Source organism: Bombina bombina, chromosome 8 (assembly GCF_027579735.1).
Source record: "Bombina bombina isolate aBomBom1 chromosome 8, aBomBom1.pri, whole genome shotgun sequence".
Classification (NCBI taxonomy): Eukaryota; Metazoa; Chordata; class Amphibia; order Anura; family Bombinatoridae; genus Bombina; species Bombina bombina.
Window position 1 is genome coordinate 44038559 of NC_069506.1, and position 23306 is coordinate 44061864.

General features: G+C 36.2%; 1 protein-coding gene across 1 annotated transcript in view; it reads left to right on the plus strand.

The window, feature by feature from the left end:
- The first annotated feature begins 22706 nt into the window (after positions 1-22706).
- The window catches only part of MMEL1 (membrane metalloendopeptidase like 1), a 300136-nt gene continuing 299536 nt past the window's right edge, over positions 22707-23306 (plus strand). The window contains exon 1 of the mRNA XM_053690343.1: positions 22707-23215. Within this exon, the coding sequence (XP_053546318.1) occupies positions 23166-23215 (50 nt within the window). The 5' untranslated portion in view covers positions 22707-23165. The remainder of the gene's footprint in view (positions 23216-23306) is intronic.

Here is a 23306-nt window from a genome sequence, read left to right on the forward strand (position 1 = left end):
AAAAGAGCTGAATGCCCTTTTAAGGGCAATGCCCATACAAATGCCCTTTTCGGGGCAGTGTGTAAATTAGTTTTTTTTTTAGTTAGGTTATTTTATATTTGTAGTTTATTGTTAGATTATGTTTTTTTATTTTGGGGTGTTTTTCTTGTTTTAACTGGGGGTATTAGAACAGGAATAACTTTTTTATTTTGGATAATTTAGTTTGGTATTTTTTGTAATGTTAGCTTTTTTATTTTTTGTAATTTTTTATTTTTTTATTTTGAGTGATGTTAGTTTTTTTTAGCAATTTTTTTAAATTTTTTGTAATTGTGTATTTTTTTTTAATGTAGTTAGTATTTTTTTATTTGATGTAAGTGTAATTTAATTGGGGTTAGGTTAGCGGGCTTAGTTTTTATTTAAATACTTTGCATTGTGGGGGGTTGGTGGTTAAGTGGTTAATAGTTTTATTAGGTAGTTTGCGTTGTGGGGGGTTGGTGGTTTAGGTGTTAATAGGTTAATTAGGTGTTTGCATTGTGGGGGGTTGGCGGTTTAGGTGTTAATAGGTTAATTAGATACTTTGAGATGTGGGGGGTTGGTGGTTTAGGGGTTAATACATTTATTAGGTAGTTTGCGAGGTGGGGGTGGCGGTTTAGGGGTTAATATGTTTATTAGGTAGTTTGCAATGTGGGGGGTTGGCGGATTAGGGGTTAATACTTTTTTTAGTTATTGTGATGTGGGGAAATGGCGGATTAGGGGTTGATATTGTGCATGCGTTAGGTGTTTGTTAAGGCTTCCAGGGAGTTATGGTACTTTTATACTCAGAGCAAGGCTTGCTGCGCCTGCCTATGTGTGGTGAGGTGAAAATGGAGTAAAATTTCTCAAGTCCTTGCGCTGAATATATGATACCAACTGGTGACGCCGGTTCTATGTTAGTTTATGGGAGTAAAAACTGTGGTTGACGGGTAAAATATACGCGTGTAGCTTGTATGCTGCACCGTATATGTGATCGCTCGATTCGACTAAAAATTGGCGTCACTGAGTTTTACACCCGTCACTACATATGTAATCTTGCCCTTAGTCTGAAGTAGTAGATTTTTTCAACTGACAAATTTCAAAGCTACTTCCTTTTACCACGCCCCTTGTATCCTGTAATAGCCATCAGCCAATACCAAGTATAAACAAATTGTATACACTGTGAACTCTTGCACATGCTCAGTATGAGCTAGTGTCTCCGAGAGCGTGTGTAAACAAAGACTGTGCACATTTTCATAGTGGAAGTAAATTGAAAAGGTTTTTAAAATTCCGTACTCTGATGCATGAAAGTTTAATTTTGACTTTAGTGTTCCTTTAAAGGGACAGTAAACTGCTCAGCTCAGCTACAGTAGCAGGATTACTATTCACCGTGTTATTTTATTTCCTCCAATGCCTGCAGATCTTTTCATATCAGCTCCCCTATATTAATACCTTAAAGGTGCCAGATCCCTTCATGCTAGGTGCTGCCATCTTGGTGCCTAGGTATTTTCACAGCCTATGACAAATCAGTGATGTTGCTGGCTTTTGGACATCTGTATCATTTGTGTGGTCATTTTTTACACAGTTTTAAAATTATACTAAATATATAAAAAGCAGATATCCAATATTAGCAAGGTATTCCAACAGCACGGAATTCTGTGGCATTCTTCTGCTCTCTTGCAGACTAGCCAAAAATGGGTGCAGGGAACGCCCCTGTCTAAGCACAATAATCAGTTACAAATACAGACTGGGGACCCTAAAAAACAAGTGAAAGGCACCAAGGGTATCCAAGCCCCTATCAAAGCCATGGCTTTTACTTCTACTGTGTGCGTTTGATCTTATATTAAAAAGCACTTAGCAATAATATAGAGCAATGGACCCTAACCCAAAGTTTATTATACAGTAGTCAAAAACCTGGCAGCATCACTGACCTGTAAATGACATCTGTTATAAGGTGTAAGAATACCTATGCTCCAAGATGGCAAGTCACAGTATGAAAAGGCAGAGTTTCACCATCTGCAGTTAAAAGAAGGCAAAGGCTTTGAGAGTTGCAAAAAACAGGAGGAAAAGCAATAGAATAGTGAGCAGTAGAAATGCTATTAAAGTTGTGCCCAGCAGTTTTATATCCATTTAAATCAGTAAAGTGATCAATTTAGTTTATGCTAGGAAAAGGAGTGTTAGAAAAAGTTGACTAAACATAGGGCCAGGGGCTTATTTTGGCATAGGCCAACTAGATCTGTGCCTAGGGCAGCATTATTTTATTGGAGACCAGAAATTTTTGAGAGGTAGTTCAATGACATGATACCTTTATACTTTTACACACTCCAAAATTGTATTTATTTATGAATTGTTTTACAGTCAATGAAAACTAGTTGTCTGGCTTGAGTGTAAGACCCTCCATGTGTCCATAGCCCCTGGCTGTGAAAAATCTATATGCCGATATGAGCTAGATTTGATGCAGGTGGGGTTTTTTGGGGCAGCAGATTTCCTAGTGCATCACAAAAGAAATACACCACTACAAGGGGCATTAACAAAACACAACATGAATAGAAAAATTTGTGTTTCTAAAAAAATATAGACCCTATGGTAACTGTAAGTAATACAAAGGTTGCATTATATTGCATACATAATTGAGATTTCGTATCTATTTGAAACAGTTGTGCTCCTATTAGACTGGCATGCCAGTGAAACAGAAAGACTAAAGTCACATGAGAAATGAGTAAAGGTGATGTCTAATGAATTGGGATAGTGGCCCATCAGTGAAAGCATGTGGGGCATGGGAATAAAAGCACACACCATGTGATATCATTTTGATTCAAACAATTTTAAGATACACAGTTTAAAACTCTTATCTGTCAAAGTGGAAATCATATAGGCGACCATATATCCCAATGTTTCAGTACTTGCGGCCCAAAATCCAATTTTGCTACTTGATTATTATATTTACTGTCATTAAAAATACTTAACTGTGAAAACATTAGTCTGCAGACATAGGTCTGTGATAATTCTGAAACATCTGGATTACCAACATTCAGATTTGATTAAATGTTTGTATGTGATAGGTGGTTTCACTGGCTTTTCAGAGACCAACAATGAATAAAAATATAAACAGCTAACAAAAAGGATATCCTCAAAAGCATAGAGGGCTCTATGTACGAAGCATCATAAGCTGCTCCTGAGCCCTTGCGGGGCAGGTTCATACATGCGGACCTGCTTCCCGCAGTGTAAGATGCAGCGGTCATTAGACCCCTGCTTTTTACACTCTTCGCCACCTCTGAGAAATCACCCCAATCTCGCTTGCTCTGGATGATTGACACACCATTCTCTCGTGCTATTGGCTGAATGAGAGAAGGGGCAGGCATTACACACTCATGTGTGTAAAGATACATATGGGCCAGCGGATGAACAGAACCACTGCCCGTATGCAGTGAAGGTGTGCAGACAATTTCTAAAGTTGAGAAGCTTGTCTGCACGCCACTTAATACATGAGGCCCGTAGTGTATTTCTCAATATAAAGCTTAGTTTCATTTCAAATGTGTTTGATACAACAAATACACACAGTGCCTTTACAACACTTACAGTTTAGACACATACAGTTTTATTTTATCATTTGTTGCATTTTTTGCATAAGTGGTTGATTGTCTGAGTGAAGGTGCTAAAGGAAAACAATGAGTGTGTGAGAAGGGGTTGAGATAGAGGAGAGTGTAAAAAGTCAGGGAGGTGGAGAAATTGAAGCAAATATAGAAACGTGTAGTGAAGTTAAACCTCGACCACCTGCAAAGATCAGAAGCAGTACAGCCTCTGAGACAAAATGTGGATGATTCAACATCTAGACTAGAATTATTATTATTTTTATTATTATTATTATTATTATTATCATCATCATTTATTTGTATAGTGCCACAAAATTCTGTAGTTCTTGGATCACAGATAGGGGTATACAATGACAAGGGTTTGTGACAAGACACAAAAATACCAAACTATACAGATCTAGTACAGGAGGAACAAGACCCTGCTATGAAGAGCTTACAGTCTACATGTTAAGGGTGCAGAGACATAAGGTTTGGGGTAGCTTGTCACATGTATTGTAGTAACAGCAGTGAGTCAAGGCACTTTAAGATTTATTTTAGGTAGGATAAAAAGCAGGTGAGAGATAGTAAGCCTCTCTGAATAGATGGGTTTTCAAAGAGTATCTGAAGCTATACAAAATTGGAGACTTATACAAGGTTGGAGAGTCTGATTGAGCTGGGTAGAGAGTTCCAGAGGACAGGCGCAGTGTGTGTGTGTGTGTGTGTGTGTGAAGGCTTGGAGGCGTGAGAGGGACATAGCAATAATAAGAGTGGTGAAACATAGGTCAAACTTTGATCGAAGAGAATGTGTCGGGGAGTAATTGGATATGAGAGAGGAAATTTAGTTGGGGGGCGAGGTTGTTGAGTGTCCATTAGGGTAAAACTTTGAGTTGTTTTCTAAAGTGGAAAGGTAGCCAGTGTAGAGATTGCCAGAGCAGAGCAGCTGATGTAGATCAGTGATTTAGGTGGATGAGTCTAGCTGAAGCATTCATAATAGATTGGAGGGGGAGAGGCGGTGTTTGGGAAGGCCATATATATGTAAATTGCAGTTGTCAATGCATGTCAAAATGAGGGAATTAATTATTATTTTTCTAATTTCTTGAGTAAATAAGGGTGGAATTCTAGAAATGTTGTGTAGGTGTGCATGGCAGGATTTGGCGAGCGATTGCATATGTTGAGTGAATGTGAGTTTAGAGTCACGTGTGACCCCAAGACAGCGGACCTGGGATGGCGTGTTGAGAATAGATTCTTCAGCTGTCAGAGAAATATCAAGTGCTGGATGTCTTGAAGAGGGGGTAATAGGAAGCAGTTCAGTTTAAGACAGATTGACTTGGAGATAGTGTGTGGATGTCCAAGAGGAAATTGCCGAGAGACAGATTATAACCTGATTGAGTAAAGAGGGAGGGATATCAGGAAAGGAAAGATAGATTTGGGTATCATCAGCATATAAGTGTTACTGGAACCCAAAGGAGGATATCAGTTTTCCAAGGGAGGATGTATAGAGATAAAAAAGCAAGGGACCCAAACAGAGCTTTGAGGTACTCCAACTGAGAGAGGCAAAGGATCAAAGGATATGTGGTTAGAGGAACCTGTAAATGAGTAATCTCAGAGACATGAAGCAAACCAGGAGAGGGCTGTGACTCTGATAAGTTTCTGAACAAGCAAAGAAAAAAGTTTGGTCCTTCTAAGACTTCAGAATGAGGGACAGATGATAATGATAACAACAAACAACAAAACAAATGTTGTAATCATACAGTTTATTCTCAAATATTGTAAAATTATGTTTGTGCCAAAGCAGCACAGCTAAGAAGAAAATGCTTTCTATGCAGAAATAACAGATAATTGTATACTTAGTGTATAAAACATTATTTCTATAATTGTAAAACATCTATAAAGAACAACTGTAGTTAATAGCTTAATATGACAAAAGTGTGTTGTGGTGCTCCTATTGGCTATGATTACGGCAACAGCCGAAACGCGTAAGCCAGTCTAGGTGTCAGCCTACTCTGCCTACCTGAGTTCATTTTTTCCATGTATTTTTAATTTTCTAATAAATTAAAATGTTTGTTTATTTAATGAACTGTCCGCACCTCTTGTAATTTGGTGCTCCTAGTCTCCATATAATGTATTGGAGGGACACCTCTGAAATTATTTGTCCAAAGTGACCATCACTGGAATTCCTGGAAGGGGCCAGATCATTAAGGAAAACCATTGCCCAGATGGATGCTGAAAGCATAAAATTGCATGCCCTATCGGAATCATGAAAGTTATATTTTGACTGTCCCTTTAACCCACTAATCTTCAGCCATCACTCAAAGTAACCTTCCCTGACCTCCACCCCCTAGCCACAGGTTCTCCATTGCGATTATCCCCTAATCGTAAATCACCTTACCACACTAAGTATGAAACTATCATTGGTGCAGCAGGTGCAGTTGCACCAGGGCCAAAGTGCTGGATGGTCCCATAGCAGCCAGTCTATACATGGGCAGAATGTATACAATCCTAATGCAGGGCAGCCTTTTATTAGTGCAGGTTGCAGGTTCTATCTATTTATCATCTATTTATCATCCGTCTATCTACAGTATATACATGTACATCATAACATCTGTAAAAAGACAGCAAAACAGAATGAAATAAGTTTAAACCATGTATTAATTTTATGATGATAATGTGTTATCATTTTAACCCCTTAAAGGGACATGAAACCCAACATTTTCCAGTTTACTTCTATTATCAAATGGGTTTCATTATCTTGGTATTATTTGTTAAAGGAGTAGCGATGCACTATTGGTTTCTAACTGATCACATGGGTGAGCCAGTGACAATAGGCATATATGCAGCCACCAATCAGTAGCTAGAACCTAGGTTATATGCTTCTCCTGAGCTAACCCAAATAAACCCTTCAGCAAAGGGTGACAAGTGAAGGAAGCAAATTAAATAATAGAAGTAAATTGGAAAATTGTTTAAAAGTTTATGCTCTGTCCAAATCATGAATGTCTATTTATGACTTTACTGTCCCTTTAAGGACACAGCTTCAGTTTGATCAATTGTTTTATGACAGAATAATTCTGTCATTTGGTCATTAAGAGGTTAATGAAGATTGCTTGTGTGTACCTTGCTAAAACACGCTTAAAAGTGTTAGAGTCCAGATGAGTTACTTAAAGGGACAGTCTACACCAGAATTTGTATTGTTTAAAAAGATAGATAATCCCTTTTATTACACATTCCCCAGCTTTGCATAACCAACACAGTTACATAAATACACTTTTTACCTATGTGATTCCCTGTATCTAAGCCTCTGGAAACTGCCCCCTTATTTCAGTTCTTTTGACAGACATCCATTTTAGCCAATCAGAGATGGCTCACTGGAACTCCACGTGCGTGAGCATAGTGTTATCTATATGACACACATGAACTAACACCCTCTACTGGTCAAAAACTGTCAAAATGCCCTGAGAGAAGAGGCGGCCTTCAAGGGCTTAGAAATTAGCATATGAACCTCCTAGGTTTAGCTTTCAACTAACAATACCGAGAGAACAAAGCAAAATTGGTGATAAAGTAAATTGAAAAATTGCTTAAAATTACATTCTCTATCTGAATCATGAAAGTTTATTTTGGACTAGACTGTCCCTTTAATGTTTTTTACAAAACAATTTAGAAACCCACGCACTGCAATGCTTTTCAATGTCATCTATCAAACACAAAAATATCATCAATGAGTAGTCAAGTAATATTTCCTGCTTAAAAAATAATAGCTTATAAGAATTTGTATTTTATAGAAACAATTTGCAGAGATTACCATTCCTTTTATTCAATATGGTATAAACAATGTACATTCTTGTTAAAAAAAATATCTGCAAATGCCTATTTTTTCCCTTAACAGCTTAAAACAAATAAAACCATTAACAAATGCAACTAAAGGGTCAAAAAAAGGAATAAAGCAATCGCTAGGACTGCTATCTGAAATATATAAAACTAGTATGCTAACCAATAATTATATAAAGTACACATCAGCAACAGTTGAACAACACAGACAAAGCTTTTTATCCACTAATCTGTAAAATAAAGGTTACATTTCTGTAAAAAAAAAATCTAGTTAAAGAGACAGTCAAGTATAAATTAAACTTTCATTATTCAGATAGGACTTTTAATTTTAATCGACTTTCCAATTTACTTTTATCATCAAATTTGCTTTTTTCTCTTGGTATTCTACATAGGTAGGCTCATATGCTAATTTCTAAGCCTTTGAGGGCTGCCTCTTATCACATGCTTTTTAAATCTCTTATCAACACAAAGAGACAGAAAGTGCACGTGGGCTATATAGATAACAATGTGTTCAGGCACAGAAAGTTATTTAAGATTTAGCACAAAACAATGCTAAATTTAAGACAATAGATAATAAACAGTCACAGTCATGTGATCAGGGGGCTGGAAGAAGGTTCCTAGATACAAGGTAATCACAAAGGTAAAAAGTACATTAATATAACTGTGTTGGTTATGCAAAACTGGGGAATGAGTAATAAAGGGATTATCTATCTTTTAAAACAATAACAATTCTATGGTTGACTGTCCCTTTAAACTCTTTGGGCTAGGTTACAAGTGGAGCATTGTATGCATATAATGCATTTGTTGGCACGCAATAATTAATCAGCCATTACAAGTGACTGGTTATTGCTACCGCGAGCTTGCGGTAACAATTAACGCTTATAAAATTAACCAGAGATCAAATCTCTGGTTAATTTTATAATTATGCCCCAAATGGCCCCAAAATACTGTCTAGTGTAGTGTATTAAAAAATAAAGATGGCAGCATCTTTATTTTTTAATAAAAATACTGCACTAGGCAGTATTTTGGGGTTAAAGTTTGTGGGAGTGGGGTGTTAGAAAACAAAACGGCACTGAAAAGTGCCTTTACATTGCGGTCAAAGGGAACAGTGTGTTCCCAGTAAATATATATGTAAATGCTTATATACTGTACATATATATGTATGTATTAATATGTGTATATACAAATATTAACACATAAATATATATATATATGTATATAAGCATATACATCAGAGGTCAAGTCCTACAAATAAAGTATGGGAACTCACCAAGACCTCCACCCCCTTACAATTAATATTGTTTTATATACAGGGAGTGCAGAATTGTTAGGCAAGTTGTATTTTTGAGGATTAATTTTATTATTGAACAACAACCATGTTCTCAATGAACCCAAAAAACTCATTAATATCAAAGCTGAATATTTTTGGAAGTAGTTTTTAGTTTGTTTTTAGTTTTAGCTATTTAAGGGGGATATCTGTGTGTGCAGGTGACTATTACTGTGCATAATTATTAGGCAACTTAACAAAAAACAAATATATACCCATTTCAATTATTTATTTTTACCAGTGAAACCAATATAACATCTCAACATTCACAAATATACATTTCTGACATTCAAAAACAAAACAAAAACACATCAGTGACCAATATAGCCACCTTTCTTTGCAAGGACACTCAAAAGCCTGCCATCCATGGATTCTGTCAGTGTTTTGATCTGTTCACCATCAACATTGCGTGCAGCAGCAACCACAGCCTCCCAGACACTGTTCAGAGAGGTGTACTGTTTTCCCTCCTTGTAAATCTCACATTTGATGATGGACCACAGGTTCTCAATGGGGTTCAGATCAGGTGAACAAGGAGGCCATGTCATTAGATTTTCTTCTTTTATACCCTTTCTTGCTAGCCACGCTGTGGAGTACTTGGACGCGTGTGATGGAGCATTGTCCTGCATGAAAATCATGTTTTTCTTGAAGGATGCAGACTTCTTCCTGTACCACTGCTTGAAGAAGGTGTCTTCCAGAAACTGGCAGTAGGACTGGGAGTTGAGCTTGACTCCATCCTCAACCCGAAAAGGCCCCACAAGCTCATCTTTGATGATACCAGCCCAAACTAGTACTCCACCTCCACCTTGCTGGCGTCTGAGTCGGACTGGAGCTCTCTGCCCTTTACCAATCCAGCCACGGGCCCATCCATCTGGCCCATCAAGACTCACTCTCATTTCATCAGTCCATAAAACCTTAGAAAAATCAGTCTTGAGATATTTCTTGGCCCAGTCTTGACGTTTCAGCTTGTGTGTCTTGTTCAGTGGTGGTCGTCTTTCAGCCTTTCTTACCTTGGCCATGTCTCTGAGTATTGCACACCTTGTGCTTTTGGGCACTCCAGTGATGTTGCAGCTCTGAAATATGGCCAAACTGGTAGCAAGTGGCATCTTGGCAGCTGCACGCTTGACTTTTCTCAGTTCATGGGCAGTTATTTTGCGCCTTGGTTTTTCCACACGCTTCTTGCGACCCTGTTGACTATTTTGAATGAAACGCTTGATTGTTCGATGATCACGCTTCAGAAGCTTTGCAATTTTAAGAGTGCTGCATCCCTCTGCAAGATATCTCACTATTTTTGACTTTTCTGAGCCTGTCAAGTCCTTCTTTTGACCCATTTTGCCAAAGGAAAGGAAGTTGCCTAATAATTATGCACACCTGATATAGGGTGTTGATGTCATTAGACCACACCCCTTCTCATTACAGAGATGCACATCACCTAATATGCTTAATTGGTAGTAGGCTTTCGAGCCTATACAGCTTGGAGTAAGACAACATGCATAAAGAGGATGATGTGGTCCACATACTCATTTGCCTAATAATTCTGCACTCCCTGTACACACAAACTTACACACACACACACTGTATTTATATGTATAAAATCTATACACTCTGGTTAAAAAAGCAAATTAAAACCAATTAAAGGGACACTGAACCCAAATTTTTTCTTTCATGATTCAGATAGAGCATATTTAAGCAACTTTCTAATTTACTTCTATTATCAATTTTAATTTGTTCTCTTGCTATCTTTATTTGAAAAAGAAAGCATCTCAGCTAAGGAGCCAGCAAATGTTTGCTTCAGTACCATGGACAGCACTTGCTTATTGGTGCTGACCAATCAGCAAGGACAACCCAGGTTGTTCACCAAAAAATGGGCCGGCATCTAAACTTACATTCTTGCTTTTCAAATAAACATACAAAGAGAATGAAGAAAATTTGATAATAGGAGTAAATTAGAAAGTTGCTTAAAAAATGCATGCTCTATCTGAATCACGAAATCATTTTTTTGAGTACAGTGTCCCTTTAAAGGCTGAATAGTTTCCTTTGGGCCTGAGGATAGACACCCATGGTTATATTTTTACATGGCAAAGGTGACATTTTTATTTGTAATTTAGGATTCAACTGATACTGAATACTGAGAAGCCAGACACACAATTTTTAGAACACATGGAGGGGCATTTGTATATAGATGATGTTGAATAATCCAAAAAGCTAAGAGCCTTAGTAAAATTTTATGAGCTGTTACACCCTGACTTTCAAGATGTGTATCCTCCTCCTGTATCATGCGACAGTCATCAACCAATCACAAATGCATATAAGTATATATTCTGTGAATTCTTACACATGCTCAGTAGTCGCTGGGGACTCAAAAAGTGTAAATATAAAAAGACTGTGCACATTTTGTTAATGGAAATTGGAAAGTTGTTTTAAAATCGCATGCATTTCTGTTCTCTGTCCAGGGGGAACTTAGTTCCACCTGTAAAAAATAGTGCAGGAACTCCGTTCCCTTGAGTTCCGACTGGACTTGACCCCTGATATACATATATATTTAAATGTGCTGCCCATCGCTGCACGACTTACCACCTTTACTGGCGCTGAAGTTCCTGATGCTGTATCTGATAGCATCCGAACGAGGATCCCATAGGAGCCTATGGAAGCGTGTTCTCATGAACGCAATGCTTCGCAGCGTTCGCATTGCTGAAAACTTGTAATACCAGCGCACATTATCGTGCGCTGGTATTACACAGTGAAGCGTAAATATCGCTTTTATCAAAGCAATATTTAGCGCTCCACTTGTAATATGGCCCTTTATATTTAAAGTGTCCATATTAAAAAATGATGGAATTATTACAGAAGGTAGACAGACGGACATCCAGACAGAGATAGACAGACAGAGATAGACAGATAGCAAGACAGACAGAAAGATAGACAGACAGATGGACAGACAGACGGACAGATAGATTTTGTGAAAGTTATTTCCAATATCAATTCACAGTTCACTGTTAATGTTATCTGGTAAGTTCCTAATAAGGAGAGGAATAGGTTCTAGGTCTCGCAATGTCGTATATACAAGGAAAAGTTTGTTTTCTTAGTAGTCCTCTGCCATTTTATTACAAGACCAGAGACTCCTATTTTTTGCATTACTCTTTCTTTACTACTCAATGCAGCCTTTTAAAGAACAATAACATTGATAAGATAAATATAACATAATACATAATATAAGAAGCTAACAGAAGCTTATTATAATGAGAGAAAAAACAGCCAATCAGCACAGAGAATAGCCTATAAACTGAGAACCCAGCTAACACTCTTCCTCTTTCTTTTGCTGCTCAAACTCAGATAAGTTGTGCAGATTTAGAATAAATTTATAATTGTTCTTTATTGTATTTATATATATTTTACTTCTTATTATAGCCTTATTTTTCAGTTTATCTTGTAATTAATTTGGTTCCGTTTCTGTGTATTATTATTATTTCCTCCGTTTTTCACATTTAGATTGTTTTATTTATATTTTCACTTTTCCGTTTTACTTTTTCCTTTTCCGCCTTAGTTTACTCTGTTATGCTCGTTTCCTATCTATCTTATCTGTTTACTGCCTAATCTTACCTTTTACAACTTCCCCTCTCCCTTCTTGGTTTTTTCCCTTTCGGCCGCTCCGCCACCATTTTGTGGGCCGCCCCCCTTCTTCCCGCCCATTCTCGCTGACGCGATAGTGTTTCTCCTCAGTCTGCCGAAGTCTCTCAGAATCCGGGTGGTAACATTGTTGCTGGTTACACTCGGTTGCCATATTTCATTATTAATGCTATTATTGCCCTATATTGCCATCTTCTGGCCCCTCATATGTTAGTTAGTCATTGTTTTAAGAAACGTATTTAGCAAACGTTTTTTAGTCAGGTGTTAGTTTGTAAAATTAATAACAATACCTCAGTTGTTTTAAAAAAGTTTTTTGAAAATTCATTTTATCATTTGAAAAGCTAATATTTATTTACATATATCTATTTTCTTAAGGGAGTTTTTTATTTATTAAAATATTTACTTTTACATTGCTACCTGTTCAAACATACTTAATAAGCAATGTCTGAAATGCAAACAAAAACATCTCCCTTAACTTTACAAACTGTGCAATCTATGATAGATTCCTCTATGGATAATTTATTTAACAAAATGACCTCTTTGATGGGAGAGAAACAGAGAAAAATATCTTTAAAAAGAAAAAAACCATCTATTGCCTATAAAGCAAGTAAAAAACTTATTGAAAAGTCACAACAGCTTTTAGCTGATCCTAATTTTCCTCACAGCAAAGGAAGAAAAACCGCTGTCAGTAGAACCCTGCACCCTGAGGGTAACCAAACGGGGGATACCTACGTATGCCAAAAATTAAAATTTAAAACAAAAAACATTACTGATAATCCATCTTCAGAATCTGAGGTTTCAGATGGTGACGAATATACTGATATTAATTCAGATAATTTCAATGAATCTGATAATTCTGATGGCTCCCCTGCAGCCAAAAAACAGAAAAAGAAAACCAAGAAATATTATGATTACAGTGAGGACGAGGAGGACTTTATGAATTGCTTGGGCAATCCTAGATTTAAACCAGACGAATTACACCATCCCCGGTCCGCCGAGTGGTGTCCCCCCATTGATTTAGCCAAATTCATTGACCATCAATTACGTAAACCCCTGAAAAAACAAACCCGTAACAAAATGAAAGCTGAATGTCCTCGCCCCCTGTTACCAAAAAATGCTTCTATCACTCCTGAGGTTGATCCCAAAATTCTAAAATTTATCGGCACTCCAGGTTATAAATTGAAGAAAGGAGTGGACAGATCCTGGAAAATTTGCCAGGATAAACTTTTAGATTCTGTTGGCCCCCTCACTAAACTGTTTGAATTATCTGAACAAGGTGTAGCTGAAAATTGTCCCTTGGACCCCTACGTAGTCAGAGAATGGGTCCAAAGACTTCTTTGCTTTATTGGAAATACTAATTGTGCAATGTCTGGAGAAAGAAGACGTAACATTTTGAGGAAAATAGATCCTAAAATTTCCGATTTTTCCTCAAGCAATACCACTTCAGACAACAAGGGTCTTTTATTTGGAGATTCATACTTAAAAGACCTTAGCCAATATGTCAATACCTTCACTAACTTAAACAAAGTAAAGACATCTGTAAAGAAAATTTTCTACCCTAACCAGAGTTTTTCTGACAGGGCCGGGAGAGGCAGAGGCCGCTTTCCCGGCCACCAATCCTATTTATCCAGGTCTCACTACTATCCCCAACAATCCCAATACCAACATCAGTTTCAGACACAATTTCAAAGAGGTTTTTAAGAACCATCTACCTCCTCCTTCTTCCCGACAAGAGGTCGACCCTGGACTCAGAGAGGTTTTAGGACCAGAGCCAGAGCTAGACAAGCTCCAGGTAAGTTTATTACTTCCTCCCCATGTCTCTTCTTTCCCAGAAAAAATTGGTGGCAGACTCGCCCTGTTTGCTCAAAATTGGGATTCAATTACTTCAGACCCCTGGGTCTTACAAGCAGTGTCAGGTATTCTCATAGAATTCATATCTCTCCCAACTCAAACCTGACTTCCTCATCCCATTCATTTTTCTCAGGAGGATTCCCTTTTGGTCAAGAGAGAAATTTCTACTCTCTTTTCCAAAAAAGCAATTCTTCCGGTCATTCAATCCCAAGATTTTTACCTAAGCAACCTATTTTTAGTAAAAAAGAAAAACAACCAGTTCAAGCCAGTCATAAATCTAAAGTCTTTAAATGCCTATGTTGTGTACCATCATTTCAAAATGGAAGGAATTCACTTGCTAAGAGAATGCTTAAGAGAAAATGATTGGTTGGTTCGGCTAGATCTTACAGACGCCTATCTAACCGTCCCAATCGCTCAAGAACATTGGAAATTCTTGACATTCCGTTGGGAAGACCAATTTTGGAATTTCACTTGTCTTCCTTTCGGCCTGTCCTCAGCCCCTTGGATTTTCACCAAGTTACTCAAACCAGTAGTGGCCTGGTTGAGACTCCGAGGGATTCGTCTGATAATTTATCTAGACGATATTTTAATTATGGACCAAGATTTTTATTCCCTTCAGAATCATCTAATTACCACAATTTCCTTACTAGAATCCTTAGGTTTCATTGTGAACAAACAGAAGTCGGTCCTTTCCCCTACAAATTCTTTGCTTTTCTTAGGTTTCAAAATCAATTCGATGCTCTCCACTCTGAGTCTTCCTCCAGACAAAGTGAAGAACATCAAGAAGGAAATTGCCAAAACCGTATCCAAAGATTCAGTCCCTATCAGAACTATAGCCAGAATAGTAGGGTTACTATCATCCTCTATTCAGGCTGTCTTTCCTGCCCCTTTACATTATCGAGAACTCCAGAGATTAAAAATTCTTCATTTGAGAAAAGGGTTTTCCTACTCTCATTTGATACCTTTGTCCCTAGAGGCCAAAGAAGAACTATCTTGGTGGCTTTCTCACTTAGAAGCCTGGAATGGGAGAGCCATTTTTGGCAGGACTCCAGATTTCATTATAGAATCCGACGCCAGTCTTTCAGGCTGGGGTGCGCGTTGTGGTCCTTCCATCACAGGTGGCAAATGGACATTGGAGGAGAAACGTTTCCATATCAATTGTTTGGAATTATTGGCTGGCTCGTTTGCAGTCAAAAGTTTTGCCAATTTTTCTTCTCCAGTTTCTATTCTCCTTCGCATGGACAATATTTCAGCAGTGCGATATCTCAATTGTTTGGGAGGCACCAAATCAAGGAATTTGTCCAACATAACCAAGGAATTTATTCATCTTTGTTTAGACAGGAATATTTCTATCAAAGCGGAATATATTCCAGGTCAATCGAACACAGCTGCAGATTGGGGATCTCGTCATTTGACAGATTCCAGCGATTGGAGGCTAGACAAGAAAATGTTTCTATCCCTTCAATCTCTCAGAGGTCCATTTTGTTTGGACCTTTTTGCATCCAGGACCAATTTTCAAATTTGCCCATACTTCAGTTGGCACCCAGATCCAGAAGCAGCGGCCATAGATGCTTTTCTACATCCATGGCCCCCCCAGAAAGCTTATGCTTTCCCTCCATTCTCAATGATCCCAAGGACAATTTCAACAGTTTGCAGGGATCTCCTATGCCTAACTATTGTGACTCCCTTTTGGCCAACCCAATCTTGGTATCCCTCCCTTCTGGAGATGTCCATCAATCTTCCAATTCTTCTTCCTCCGCTTCCTCACCTGTTAGTCAACCCGGAGGGCGATTATTACAGTCTAATTCTCCAAGGCTCTCTCTTCTGATAGCATGGACAATATCAGGGGACCCTGGTCTCTCCGAGGTCTTTCGGAGGGAGCTAGATCCCTCATTCAGGATTCCTGGGCCCCAGGTACCCGCAGATGCTATTTTGCCGCATGGTCAAAATGGTCTAGCTGGTGCTTGCAAAGGGATTTGGATCCCGTTTCTTCTGATTTAACCGAGATTATTAACTACCTGTCCCATCTTTTTGACTCAGGCCTAGCATACAGAACCATTAATGTTCATAGGTCAGCTATTTCAGCCAGACATAATTTAATTAATAATTTGCCTGTTGGCAAACATCCTTTAATTTGTAGAATTCTTAAAGCCATTAGATTAAAACGACCTCCTGTTTCCAAACATGAATTCTTCTGGGATGTAGATTTAATTTTCTCTCTTTTTAAATCTTGGCCAGATAATAACTTGTTGTCTCTAAAACAACTTTCCGCTAAACTTGCTACTCTACTCTGTCTAATTTCTTTCAGGAGAGTATCTGATGTGAAAGCCTTGGACTGGAACTCCAAACATTTCTCTCCTGAAGGAGTTACCTTTTTTCTTTCTCGCAGAACTAAAACTTTGTCTACTTCCATTTTCTACCCTTATCTTCCTTCCGAACCTTCTCTGTGTGTGGTTGAATGCTTAAAGTCATATGAATCTAGAACCTTGATATTTAGGAAAATTAACTTTAATCAACTTCTAATTTCTTTTGTCCCTCCTCATGCTCCTATCACTTCTACCTCTATTGCTAGGTGGGTTAAATGGGTCATGAAAGAGGCTGGTATCAACATTTCTTTTACAGCTCATTCTGTTAGAGGTTCTGCTGCTTCAAAAGCCTTTTTAAAAGCGGCTCCTCTTCAACAAATTTTAAATGCTGCAGACTGGTCTTCTGACTCCATTTTTAAACAATTTTATTTCAGACCCATTCAACATGCCTCGCTTAATTTATTCTCCTAATTTGCTTTAAACTTGCAATAAATAGGAGTCTCTGGTCTTGTAATAAAATTCCGATTATCCTAATTTTTTGAAGGTATAATCTAGATTTTATTAAAGACACAGAGACGAGTATTTTCCCTCCTCAAATTGATAATTGTGTTTTTTCCCACCCTTGTATTTATTATTATATGTTATTAATATTTCTTGTTTCTTAACAGTATCTATGTAATTCCAATCCGTTTTCATCTTCTGGATTCTTTCCTACAACTCATAGGTTTCATCATCCATCCATCGAATTCTGGACATCTAGTCTACCTTCTATCAAGTTCAACATTCCATGGAGTTCCATCCATTAATTCTACAAGAAGTTGGCGTTTACTATCCTTTGTTGTTTCAGACTTTTCGGACTTATCATGATGCTTTATATTTTATTTCTTTTGAGCATCAACTAGAAAGAGGAAGAGTGTTAGCTGGGTTCTCAGTTTATAGGCTATTCTCTGTGCTGATTGGCTGTTTTTTCTCTCATTATAATAAGCTTCTGTTAGCTTCTTATATTATGTATTATGTTATATTTATCTTATCAATGTTATTGTTCTTTAAAAGGCTGCATTGAGTAGTAAAGAAAGAGTAATGCAAAAAAATACTCGTCTCTGTGTCTTTAATAAAATCTAGATTATACCTTCAAAAAATTAGGATAATCGGAATTTCTCACTACTCTTGGACTGCAATCATTTAAATTTCCATATATCTGCTCTCTCTAAAAGTTTGCCCATTGAAATAAGCTATGGTTTCAACTAGCAAAAACAGCTATTACATATAGAAAAATAAAGCGGAATGAGCATTTTCCCATACATTTTATACTCTGCAGCTGTTAGAACAAGTACACTGTCTCTTTAAACTTCAACATAAACATATATTTGTAGTCTTTTGCATTTACTCTTAAAATGTGTTCAAATCAATACTAGCACCCACGCCCCTTCTCGCAAGTAAAAGCTTCTGTAAATAAAACTCTTTTGTGCAATAGAAAAAGGGTGGAGTGGAGTAGTTCTGGGTTTTAGATCACCAGTAATGTATTATGCAGAAGAGTGTGCTATGTTTAAAACCTACTGTTTCAAAGGCATGATAAACATAGGGGGCATTATATATCCACTTTACAGGAGTGTGATCCTCACACATTTTCTTTGTTTTTTCTAAGAAACTTTTTTTTAATGCATTACAGCTTCTAGTGTTATATTTTTTTAAGGGATAGTGAAAATTTAAACTAAAGTAAAATTTAAACCTAAAGTGAAATTTAAACCTTTGTAATTCAGACTAAGTAGGCAATTTTTTTTTTTTAATAATAATAACAAAATGCAACACTGTTTGCAACAATGTTTGAAGCAGTGTTTTACAATGTTGCAAACAATACTGCCATACATTGCAAAATACACAAACAAGCTCCCAAACATACCTAGGTTCAGTCTTCAATAAATGACTCCAAGAGAATGAAGCAAATTAGATAATATTATTACATTGGAGCTATTTATTTATTTATTTTTCTGTTTATTTTTTATAGACTTTATCCATATTATGAAAGTTGTATTGCCCCTTTAATGAATATTCCTGTACGTATAAAGCAACTATTTCTCAAGTTGTCCCTTTTAGCCAGCGAGCAAAATACACCTAAATATTAGTTGTATGTTCTGGTTGTTTTACTTTAAATTTAAACTTTCTTGTAATATGTATTTCTTAGTAATCATTTTTTAACATGACCGAAAACAAACTGTGCAGTGTGCACAATGTTACTCTAAACGATGAATGTTATCTGGAAGTTTTGTAATAGTTCATCTAGAGATATCTGCTAAAACAATTTTCCTGATCTGCCCATAGTGAATTCACAAAATCAAAACACTTATCAAAACTCCATGGCAAAGTAATCAGGCAAAGTATATATGATTAAGGGAATATTATGCATTACTGAGAGATCTTTGCAGCAAATCTGCCCCCCCCCCATTTAAATAATAGAGTTGGTATTTCAGAATGTAGACACATTTTTTCCAAAAGCTGCAGATTCCTGAGTATGTCACTGGCTGAGAATCAGAAGTGTCAGACATGCCAACTGTGAAAAATATTTTATAGTGTCCACTAATATGCATATCAGATACCAGCACAAAACAAATAACCATTGCAGAATAGAATTGACTGCAATGTATATGACATCACACACACATTCAATATCATTTTGATCATAAATTGAATTATATTTTTCTACTGTATACATTTTTACCCTTAAAGGGACACTGAACCCAAATTTTTTCTTTCATGATTCACAGAGAGCATGCAAATTTAAGCAACTTTCTAATTTATTCCTATAATCAAATTTTCTTCATTCTCTTGGTATCTTTATTTGAAATGCAAGAATGTAAGTTTAGATGCCGGCCCATTTTTGGTGAACAACCTGGGTTGTTCTTGCTGATTGGTGGATAAATTCATCCACCAATAAAAAAGTGCTGTCCACAGTTCTAAACTAATAAAAAGCTTAGATGCCTTCTTTTTCAAATACAGATAGTAAGAGAATGAAGAAAAATTGATAATAGGAGTAAATTAGAAAGTTGCTTAAAATGTCATTCTCTATCTGAATCACAAAAGAAAAAAAAATTGGGTTCAGTGTCCCTTTAATAGAATTTATACTTCAGAATGATCGGAGTATATATAAAATTTCACTGGATGTTTGTTTACTTTCTAACAAATGATACTTTTTCAACAGACCAATATAATCTAATAAAAGAAAATCAAATAGTCTTATTTTGCCTTCTTATTTTATTTTGTAGTTAAAATAAGCAATATATATTAATAATGTGAAATTATTTTACAGCTAAAATGATTTAAAATGACCTATAGATGAATAGTAAAATATGGCTGTAGCAGGCTTGGTGTTCTGTTACTACTATGAGATACTGTGACACATTATGTGGTATCTATTCTCCAGATCACACTAATGATAAGTATTTTCAAACTTTGAAATTAAGGTTAATGATGAAATCAAGTATGTCTCCACTTGTGTCATCACAAAACCTATATATGTTGTTAACCAGTTTCTGTCAGTAATCAATAGGCATCTGAACTGAGCATGTTACTTATAAACAGTAAACTGTTGGTAATATTTTCTTTTTATTTATATCAAAACATAAATTATGTTTGCAGAATACTGTTTGTTATTAATTAAATTATAATGTCCTGTCCAACATATAAATACAAAGTACAGAGATAATGCTTCCTGTGACATCATCAGATATGCAAATTGGTGCCCACTGTTATACAATGCTGATGTTGGCGGGTATTCAGCCTCAGTGTACTATTTTAACCCCTTTGGTTTATCAACCAACGAGCTTCTATCCCATGGACCAGTATTGCACAAACATTCAGTTTCTGTTAGTTCATTATTATATAAATGCACTTTATATCTAAGTGTGTTTAATAGTTTACAGGTCTTGTAAAGCCAGCTAATATTTTAACCATGCCTTAGTCTGCTTGGTCACATCTCATGAAATATACTAATAAACATTTTATTTTCAATCTAAGGCTGGATTTTAACATTAAAGGGCATTTTTTTCTTTCTAAGTGCAGAATAGTGTTTGTCACATTTTGGGGCAGATTACAAGTGGAGCTCAAACTATTGCGCCCGAGCGATAAGGGGTTTATCACAGGGGTTTGCGTTCATCGGGCTTACCACTGGTATTGCGAGTTGAAAGTAAACACGATCGCTTGAGCGCAATTGCGATTTATGCTAGAATGATTACTGCAACTTCATAGCTTTGGTTAACTGTTTTTCAAAACAAAAATGTTACAGATACATTACAATGTACACTACAAAGTACAGTTACACTCATAATAATAAAAAAATATTGCACACATTAGTTATAAGGGCTCAAAGATATAAGATCTTAGGTGTTAGTAAAAAAAAAGTCAGGCAAAGGGATTTAACATTAAGATACATACATATCTAAAGATGTATATGTGTGTATGTGTATATATATATACATATGTATTTATATGTGTATTAAATGTATTTACAGCAATACATACATAAACACATAAATACATATGTAAACATATATAGACACACACACATATATATATAAGTCCATTGGAGCCCTTTGCAGTTAAGTAGATGAAAACATGAAAAATCATATTTATGCAACATTCATTTTTAATAAAGATTTTACCTACTGTATGTATTTACTGTAACTATTTCACATTCCAATGTTCTGCATATAGAGGAATATGTACTAAGCTTTTATATATATATATATATATATATATATATATATATATATATACTGTATATATAGTACCAGAAATGCATCAGATATATGTAGAAAGAGAACATATTCTATTATGTGAAGAACATTTAAATATTAATATTTTCATGTTGGGTTAGCTCACTTGTGAATATGTGATCATGCGCGAGAGTGGGGGGTTTTCTCCATTAATTTCTAGGGGGAATACGTGAACGCAAATGCGATATTTAAAGTTCAACTTTTTGCAAAAAAAGCTTACTTCTAGCGAAATTAAAGCCCGAGCGGTAGCATTAAGTAGCGATCCACTTGTAATCTGGCCCTCTATCCTTAAAGGGACGCTAAAACCAAAATTTTTATTTCATGATTCAGATAGCGCATGCAATTTTGAGCAACTTTCTATTTTACTCCTATTATCAAATTTTCTTCATTCTCTTGGTATGTTTATTTGAAAAGCAAGAATGTAAGTTTAGATGCCGGCCCATTTTCATTGAACAACCTGGGTTGTCCTTGCTGATTGAACAGCACCAATAAACAAGTGCTGTCCATTGACTGAACCAAAAAATTGCTGGCTCCTTAGCTTAGATGCCTTCTTTTTCGAATAAAGATAGCAAGAGAACGAAGAAAAATTGATAATAGAAGTAAATTAGAAAGTTGCTTAAAATTGCATGCTCTATCTGAATCATGAAAGAAAAAAATGTGGGTTCAGCGTCCCTTTAAGCAGCATCTGCATAACAAAAAGCATCTCTAATAGTGTCTACAGATAGTTTTTGCTGCCCTTTTAATTTAGTCTACAACTAAAATGTAATCTATCTGCAGTGTGTATATGCCTGTCCATGGCGTGACTTGAGTGGGGCACTCCAAACTGTATGTCACAATGGCATTGGCAATAATGTGAATTGGTGTATTAAAACCAGACCTTTAACCAGCATTTATTTTTGCAAGAGACTTTGAAATATAACTTGTGTATGACTGCTGTTATAATTGTTATTATTCATAATAATAATGATGGTGATAATATTAATAATACTTTGTGTGAGTTATTGAGTGGGCACAATAAATGTACATGTGCCTAAAACGTGTGCGTGTGTGTATATATATATATATATATATATATATACATGATAAAGCAAGATAGCGTCAGCACTTCTTCATACAAAATTCCACTTTATTGAGGTCTCAGACAAAGATAAAAACAGCAACGTTTCGAGTCAACACAGACCCTTAGTCATGCATTTTGTATATATATATATATATATATATATATATATATATATATATATATATATATATATATATATATATATATATACACACACACACACACTTATTTACATATGCTAAAGAAGAATACCACACAATTAACTTTACTACAATCTGCTAAGTTGCAGCATTAACATTCAAACCACTCCCATTTCCTCCTCTTTTTCTCTGTTTTTGTTAATGTGTTTTTTTTTCACCACTCCTTTTGGCTTTTACAGTTATTCACAGCCTTAGATATCATTCTGTGCTTACAAGTTTATATTTTGACTTAGCCAAGGAAGGGACAGTTTGCTATAGTAACTCAGCAGCAGCAGTAGCAGCAGACCAGAAATAAAGGATTTTGAAATATAATAGGACTGACTGCTGCTGGATGAAAACGAGAATTGGAGCAGCCAGCAGCATAGATCCTCAGTAAGGGAAAATGCAATGAATCTTTTTGGTTACAAATGAACAAAAAGCGCTGTGTAAAAGCTGAGCACACTGGGACTATTAGTACTTCTTGTATTTGTTTTTGGTTTAAAGAAAAAAGAAGCAAGCTTAACTGATGGCATCGTTTTCTAGCAATACCAATTGCTTTAATTTGTAGCATGATTTAGCTGCTGGGTTTGTGCTTGAGAGCAGCAGAAACCAAAGAGCACAGGATTTTTGCACTCCCTTAACTTTCTTTTTGCACCTTGGAAAGATGGAGAATGAAGTGGCAAAAACAGTGGATAACCAAATGGAAAAATATATGTAATGTTTTTTTTGTTGTTTTTTTTCATAGTCGTTTATCATTTTCACACTTTCTTCCATAACCATTTCCAGTCATATTTTCTCTGCCTTA